The sequence below is a fragment of the Microcaecilia unicolor genome, chromosome 1, assembly GCF_901765095.1.
Source record: "Microcaecilia unicolor chromosome 1, aMicUni1.1, whole genome shotgun sequence".
Taxonomy (NCBI): Eukaryota; Metazoa; Chordata; class Amphibia; order Gymnophiona; family Siphonopidae; genus Microcaecilia; species Microcaecilia unicolor.
The window spans coordinates 480,113,681-480,122,081 of record NC_044031.1 but is presented as its reverse complement, the minus strand read 5'-3'; the positions used below and the strand labels follow the sequence as shown (position 1 = coordinate 480,122,081).

Sequence of the window (8,401 nt, the reverse complement as noted above, 5' to 3'; positions counted from 1 at the left end):
ACTGCATGGCCTTTAGCGCACACTAAATCTGTTAGTACACCTCAGTAGAAGGACCCCAAAGATTATTCTTGCCATACAAAAACAACCCAAAATCATCTAACTATTGGATTCCCCGTTTGGTTTTATTTCTATAAGTTTCAGATTACTGAAAAGCAAATTGCCATAAGTTTCCCTCTGCAAGCCAGAAATAGGCCAACAGGTCTGCAGGACTTCAGGAGTTCAGATGGAACGATTCCTCCACAGCGGCTTGAAACTGTGTCTCTTCATCGAGCTGAGGGTTCTGAAAGCAAGAAAATGTTTCATTACAAATCAGGTGACATATCACATACATATGCATCTGTTCAGACCCCCTGCTGTTTCTCAGCCTGATTATCTCCTATCAGCTGTATTAGGACTTAGTGGTCGTGGTAACGCCTTCAAGATCTGGAACAGCTGCCAGAGTTTTATATGTGGACGACTGTAGAGGCGAGGGGTTATTGAATCTCTGCTTAGCATTTATCCTTATGGCTTCATCTTGTGTATTGCACAGCACACGGTGAACGAGTTTACTCAAAAACCGAAGATACTGAAGCACCAACAGAGCTGGCAGCTGTAGTCTGACCTGGGGCTGGGATCCAGCACCATGAACCTTTATTGCAAACTACCTGGGGAGTTCCCACTTTTTTATACACCCTCTCAACAACTTAGCCCAGTGATTGCACTGACAATCCTTAGCAAGAGTTTATGCCCCAGGACTCTTTCTGGAACTTTAAAATTGTGAGCACTCAGGGCCCGATATTCAGCCAGCACTGAATATCCAGTGGGATTTTTTTGACCGCTTACATAGCCAGCTTGACACTGACTACACGTGCCTAACTGGCTGTATTGCTTGATTTAGGCAGTTAACAGCTAGTGGCTAACTGGGATATTCAGTGGTAGACAATTGGTTATCTCCCACTGAATATCCACAGTTAGGCACTTAAGCACTATTTAACCAGCCAGGAACCATTCCTAGATGTTTAAATAGTTTTGAATATTGGGGAGTAATGTCACTATTTTGCAAAGCCTGGGATTCCTTCCCCCAGCTATTCTGAAAGCCACCTTAACAGGATCTCCAGCTTTAATCGTCCCAGGGAGCAGAGTACCAGTCTAGGAAACCAACCCCAAACTCTCCTCATGGCAGTACAAGTGCTGCCATTGAGCCACTGGGCCAGACCTAGACCTAAATGTGTGGCAGAATGGATTGAAAATAAATAGTTATCAGGGGGGCTGACTGTTCAACCCATTGTTTAGAGTACAAAGATGTGAAAACCAAAGCTCCATCTTTAATATCCCACCTCCGTCACCTGATGGATGATCTTGACTTACAATAACCTGTCTGTGATCTTTGGAATAGGGACCATATGACAGCAGTGATTTACCTTTAACAGTGCCAACCATCAAAGGCATCTATAGGGTTGCAGATTAGATTTTTGTAAGAAAGACAAAACTAGAAGTATATAGATACAGTGAAGCCAATTAGATTGGAGCAGGCGCTGCGAGTTGACTTGAGTCAGGTTCTTGCATAATACCAGTGTTGTCATGTTGTGACTCATTTTAACAGCAATCAAAGTGTCTAATGTATTAAAAGATTTTCCCCCGTTCTTTATCAATGGATACCAAATCCCAAAAGAACTGCACAACTCCTAGAATGTGAGGTTACAAATATGTAACCCCCCCACCTCAACACACACACAAATATGGCCACATACCCCACTCCCTTTCCTTCAATATCAACACCTTACTCCCTCTACATGTCCTTTAAAGCTTTGACTCACACACTTTTCTTAGGCTCCCCTCCCCTTCCTCTCTGACACATGCACCACAAAAAAGCCTTCCTGCTTCCTGCTCATGTGCTGTTGCATAGACCGGACAGTTCCCAACTGTATGGAAAATGAGACAGGCACGGGATGCAACTGCTTGCCCTGGGATTTGTAGTATGGAGTGTTGCCACAATTTGGGTTTCTGCCAGGTGCTTGTGACCTGGCTTGGCAACTGTTTGGAAAACAGGATAATGGGCTAGATGGACCATTGGTCTGACCCAGTATGGCTACTCTTATGATTTTTTTCTCACAAATTGTAAAGTATCTCAGCAAAGGAGAATGTACTGACCGTCTCATAAATTGTAATATTTCTGTCTTTGCCATGGAGTGTGTTAATCTGACTGTCTCTACAGTGGAAAAGTAAATGTGTCTGTTGTGAAATATATAAAAACTAACTGTGTAAACAAAAGAGGAACCTATGAACTGAATCTACTGTGAAAGAGGGGGAGTAGCTTGGACTTTTCAATATATCAGACTGAGGACTAGATTTGCATTGGGTTGAGGTTGGATTGGACATGACGCCATCGGCACTTATGACATCTGAACAGAAGCCTCTGTGCAGCTGGCAATGTGCCCCCTGGTGGTGACAGCAAGTGCATTGGGTTTTGGATCACCTGTTCAGTGTAGTATGTGATTTAACTGTGAATTATTTATTTATTTGGATTTTGCTCACATGTTTTTCAGTACTAGCTCAAAGTGAGTTACATTCACGTACACTGGATATTCCTCTGTCCCTGAAGGGCTCACAATCTAATTTTGTACCTGAGGCAATGGAGGCTTAAGTGACTTGCCCAAGATCACAAGGAGTAAGCAGCACTTCTTGTTGGCTATTATAGTTTATACCAGGTCAGGTTTTCAGAATTTCCCCAATGACTATGCATGAGATCCATTTGTATACAATGGAGGCAGTGCACGCAAATAAATCTCATGCATAGTCGTTGGGGAAATTCTGAAAACCCAGCTGGATTGCGGCCCTTGAGGCCCGAAGTTGGACCCCTGGTTTTTACCTATCTGAAGTATGACTCACTTGCGGATGCTCTGTGGAGCTGGGATTGGACTCTCCCAGTAATCACAGGAATGCATTGGATCTTGGATAGTCTGCTCAGTCGTAGTACTGAATATTTTTATGCTGTGCCTGTTTCTGTTTACGTGGTCATTTATGCTTATGTGTTTACTTTATGCATGTAAATAATAAATATTTCTTACTCATTCTCACCACTGGGATCCTTGTTTATTGACATACCAACTCCAGATTAAAACACTACTGCTCTATATCCTCTCCTCTTCCACTGGCCTTTTATTTTCAAAAGGGGTCACTCCAAACTCAACTGTGGTGGCTGAAGCAGGATTTGCTTATGATGCACACAGAGGTGAAGACAGAGTCTGCACATGTTCGTCTCCCAGACAGAAGGTGGGGCCTCGGAGAGAAGCGACTGTGGACTCATGTCCCAGCCCTATGCATCTTTCTATGCTAATTCTGCTGCAGCCATCACTACAACTGTATTCTGGGTTCTCATTTGTTAACAAATAAAAGGCCTGTGAGTCAGACAGGAAGTGGGGAGTCCATGCTGTTAGTATGGGGATCAGCAGAAAAACAACACTTACATTACATTTGGTTTGCCTGGCCATCCTCTAAGAAAACTGGTAAAAAGCCAGCTAAATACAGGCCAGTCAGCAAATCTAAGGAATGTCTGACTCACAGTTAGAATGAAATGTTTAGCATTCTAGCATTCAGGATCATAGTTGAAGTAGGATAGTCAGTGTGTTTTTTATAGTGAAAAAGGTGCTGGTACTCAAATGCTAGGCCACCCTTCAGGGGTGGGGTGATCACTGAGAGACTCACCTCACAATAGCCAGGCCCCCTGCAATTAGTCACAGAATCTATGACAAGGCAGAATTGGTGTGTACAGCCTGAGCTCTTTCATTAAAACTTGGGGACCATGGGTCAATTTTAGCAGACAATGGAAAAGGTGCCGGTACTCAGTACCCCCAAGTATTCCCTAAAAAAAAAGCCCTGAGGATAGTATGCATCAATACTTTACCCCAGTGATTCCCAAACTGGGTTTTGAGAGCTGTTTTCAGGGGTTCCCCAAGTGAGGAAGTCAGCAGCATGCTTCAGCCACCAACCCTGGCACTCCCACACATGCTCAGTTCAGTAGTATGACCTGAGCATGTGTGGGAGTGCCGGCATCAGCACTTGAACCATGTCACTGAATTCCTTGCAGCTCAGGCAGCACAGGCACACACCTCTTTGGCTGTACTAAAGCAAAGGTAGATCCCTCCAACGCAGCATGAGGTAGTTGGGGATGGAGGGAAATGCTTCATTAAGGGTCCAGCAGGGGGAGGGGTCTGAGAGAGAAAGGGAGATGCTGAATCAAGAATCGAGGGTGGGGTGGTGAGAGGGAGGTAGAGAGAGGCCCAAAGTGCTGGGCTAAGGAGGAGGGCAAGACCTGGGGGGTTACTCAGTGTATTTTAGGGGTTCTGCCATATTAAAAGGTTTGGGAACCACTGCTTTAGCGTATAATCAAACAAAAAAAGGAGAAGAGCCAGACAAATTAACCCTCAAAACAATGTTCAAAAACAGACTCCAATAAACTTAAGCCAAGAATCACTAGCTGTTACTTAAAAGAAATCCAAAAAGGACTTTAAAGTTGGCAAGGAAAAAGCCTCAGAATTTATCAATAGCAATACAAGAGATTTTATCAAGTTACCGTCATTCAAACATAGGCAAAAAACCTTCCTCTTTATTGACTCAAAAAACAGACTTCTTCATATAAATAATGTGAAAAATGAAAACTTAGCAAAAACAATTTTTAAGGACTTATCTGTATTTATAATCACAGGACTATCCGGCTCCCAACGATGGCCAATGTTTCAATCATCTGCTTCAGGGGCGTCCAGGCCAAGAATGCTGAGAATGCAGTTAGAATGTGAACGTCTCTTAAAATAATATCTATTGCAGTAACGGCCATCTATCACAATAAACCCTTTTCGTTCTCTCAGGTGGTCTGTAATACCTCGCATATTATAACAGATATGTCTGCTTGCTTCCCTGGCTCCTGTCATAATGCCTACATTCTATTATACCTATAAATCAGGCTCCAATAATTGTCCCAAATAGTTATCCACAAAACATCATACATCCACCGCTATTTAGTATTAGCAAGTCTCAAACATATATTAGGTGTTGACCTCTTAACTAACAGACCTCAACAGAACCACTCCGAGCTCTCAAATGTTCATTGCTCTAAGCTTTATGTGCTGTCTCGTCATCAGTCATAGAGGTATAGATTATATTCACTGAGTTCAAATAAATTCAATGATACTTTCATAATATAATAGACATAGTATAATAGACTTAGCTTTCAAAAAGCGTTCCCCTTGCTGATTCGTTCTTCGGGAACGCTTTTTGAAACCTAAGTCTATTATACTATGTCTATTATATTATGAAAGTATTATTGAATTTATTTGAACTCAGTGAATATAATCTATACCTCTAAAACCAATGAGAGAGCCAACCCACAGAGAGCGGACAGAGAGAGAGGACAGAGAGATCACTCACCACCACCAGCGGCGCCAGCTGGCCTGGACTCTGGCATGGGAGCACTGAGATGCAACAGCAGCAGAGAGAGAGCAGTGTCATCTGCGTGGCATGACGTGAGTGCAGCAGGGTCCAGGGACAGGGCAACTTGTGTGTCGGGTGGGCTGCAATGGGGCTGTCAGACTATGGAGCTGTAAGTGTGAAGCTGTTTAAAAAAAACCCTTGCATGCTGCCTCTGCAGCTGGAGTGGAGCCTATGCCCGAGTTGTAAAAAAAACAAACAAACAGTTGCTGATGGGGTGGAACATTTGCTGGGGTGCTGCTGGGTTGGGGCAGGGGGAGCTGTTAAACAAAAAAAATGTTTGCTGTTTGTATGGGAGGCATGGAGGAGTGAGGGGCTGTTTAAAGGGGAAAAAAAGCTGGATGTGTCTGTGGAGGGAGGAATCGAGCCAGGAGCTGTTAAAAAGGAAAAAAGTTTGCTGGAGGGACTGGGTCTGGGATGGATGGGGACTGGGGGGGGGGGTATCCATCCCCAGTCCTCCTCTGTCCCAGACCCAGTCCCTCCAGCAAACCTTTTGGAGGCAGCTATTTAAAAAAAAAAAAAAAAAAACATGCTTACTATGCTTGCTTGGGACTTGGGAGAGAGGGACAGAGGGGGCCGTAAAATAAAGCTTGCAGTGGGTGGAGAGAGGGAGTCCAGAGACCAGCACAGAAGTCTTTCTCTCTCTGAGGGACTCGTGCACTGCTTGTTTCACCTATCCCAATCAGTACATTCAGTAATTTCAACATTCCCTCTAAAGCTGAATTAGGCCACCTTATATCCTCCATAAAGACTAAAATAGCTCCTACTGACCCTATTCCATCTGCCTTGCTCAAATGTTCTCTGGACTCTTTACTTCTATTTCCTCCATGCCATGGTCACCAACAGTCTGACTTCAGGATCAGTCCCAGACTTTTGGAAACTCGCGACTATCAAACCAAAGATTAAGGATACTAAGGGTTCAACCGATGATCTCAGTAATTATCAGCCAGTAACCAACCTTCCATTCACATCTAAAATTGTTGACGCAGTCATCCATTCACAACTTCTTTATTTTATCTCCAAAATTTCAGTTCTCCATCCTAATCAAACCACATTTAGGAAACATCTCAGCACCGAAACATCTCTACTAAGTCTCACTACCTTTCTCTATTATATACTAGATCAACGTAAATCAATACTTCTTTTGTCTCTTGACCTCTCAGCAGCATTTGATCTAACTGATCATTACTTTCTTCTGCATCATCTCAACATCACAGGCACAGTATTAGATTGGATCACTTGTTTTCTAACGGACTGCACATATACTGTAACTTCTAACGGGTCCACATCTACACCTTTCAAACCAGGAGCGGGGGTTCCTCAAGGATCCCTTCTCTCACCAACACTTTTTAACATATTCCTGGCCCCTCTTCTCACTTTGACCCAAACTATTGGATTGACAAAATATGTTTACACAGATGACATTCAGATACTTTACCCTTTAGATTTCTGTACTTCAACTGAACGCACTAGTTTAAATCACAAGCTTATGAGAATCACAAACTAGCACCGTAATAATAATTTAATATTTAAATCCTGCAGACTCCAAAGCCATGCTCTTTTCAAAAACAGCAAATCCACTTCTGCCTACACCCATTCTACTTTCAAGAATTTCAGTATCTCAGGTAGACAAAGTTTGTATTCTGGGGGTATATTTGGATCCTGATCTTTCCTTCCACCCGCAAATTTCCCATGTAGTCTGTAGCTGTTTTTCAAACTTTGACTGATTAGCTCTATACAATCCCTGATATAGAACATTCTGGTTCATTCTCTAATCATGATGCAACTAGATTATTTCAATTCCTTACCTCAAGGAATCGGGGTTAAAGAAATATGTCACCTTCAAATCATACACAATACTGCTATCAGGCTGATCACCAAGACTAGGAAGTTTGATCACGTTACACCTCTTCTAATAGACGCTCACTGGCTGCCTTTAACTCATCGTATTTGCTTTAAATTTTGTTACTTGTATTCAAAGTTCTTTCTCATAATGAACCATAATACCTTTCTAGGCTTCTTATCCCTTGCTGGCCAAACAGATTGCTGAGATCCACCCAGCAAAACCAGCTTATTATCCCAAATTACCATATACTAATTCAAGAGCATATCCAAGATTCCATCTTTTCAGTACAAGGACCAAGTTTTAGGAATGCCCTTCCTCGATCACTGAGACTTCAATCCACTTTATCAATTTTCAAAACCAAACTCAAAACCCATCTATTTGCAGATGCTTACCATCGATTCCTTCTTGAATGCCAGGACAGAGTTAACTGGAATAGCAGAGCAATCCCTCTGTTTTATCCCACCCTCTTTTCTATCATGATTGTAGCTCCTCCATTACTACACTCATTGTGATCTTTGCTCTTTTGCTTTTGTTCTCTCTTCTCTACTCTCTTTTCATTTTATCTTAGATTGTAAACCGCCCTGATGGTCTCCGATGGGTGGGGTATTAAATGATAAATAAACTTGGAAACTTGGAATAAACTTGGAAGAGGATGGAAGGTGCAGGACTTGCTTGGGATGGTGAAGAGCTGAGCAAAGAAGAGGGAAGGTGCTAGACTTGCTGGTGGGGTGGGGGGGGTGAGGGAAGAAGAGGGAAAGTGCTGCTGGAGGACACCTGAAGAAATGTGCTGGACCTGGGGGGGGGCTGAGAGAGGAAGTGGTGCAAGACCCATGAGGGGGTGGATAGAGGGAGAAGTACTGGATCTGTAGGCAGAGGGGGGACAAGAAATGCAGGACCTGTGGGGAAGAAGGGGACAGGAGAGATGACTACAGGGTGGGCTGAGGAGAGTAGTAGATGGAAGGAGGGAGAGAGATCCTGGAATATGTAGGGATGGAAGAAACTGGGAGAGAGTTGCCGGACCTACAGAGGATGCAGCTACACAACCCCCAATGTTGTGCTTCTTCCTGGGTTGTGTAAGTAGTAAATTGCACT

At 43.3% G+C, this 8,401-nt stretch overlaps 1 protein-coding gene across 1 annotated transcript in view; it reads right to left on the bottom strand.

The window, feature by feature from the left end:
* Positions 1-211: 211 nt before the first annotated feature.
* Positions 212-8,401, bottom strand: part of LOC115459072 (E3 ubiquitin-protein ligase RNF138-like) — a 51,888-nt gene continuing 43,698 nt past the window's right edge. The window contains exon 7 of the mRNA XM_030188968.1: positions 212-280. Coding sequence (XP_030044828.1) covers positions 212-280 — 69 coding nt within the window. The remainder of the gene's footprint in view (positions 281-8,401) is intronic.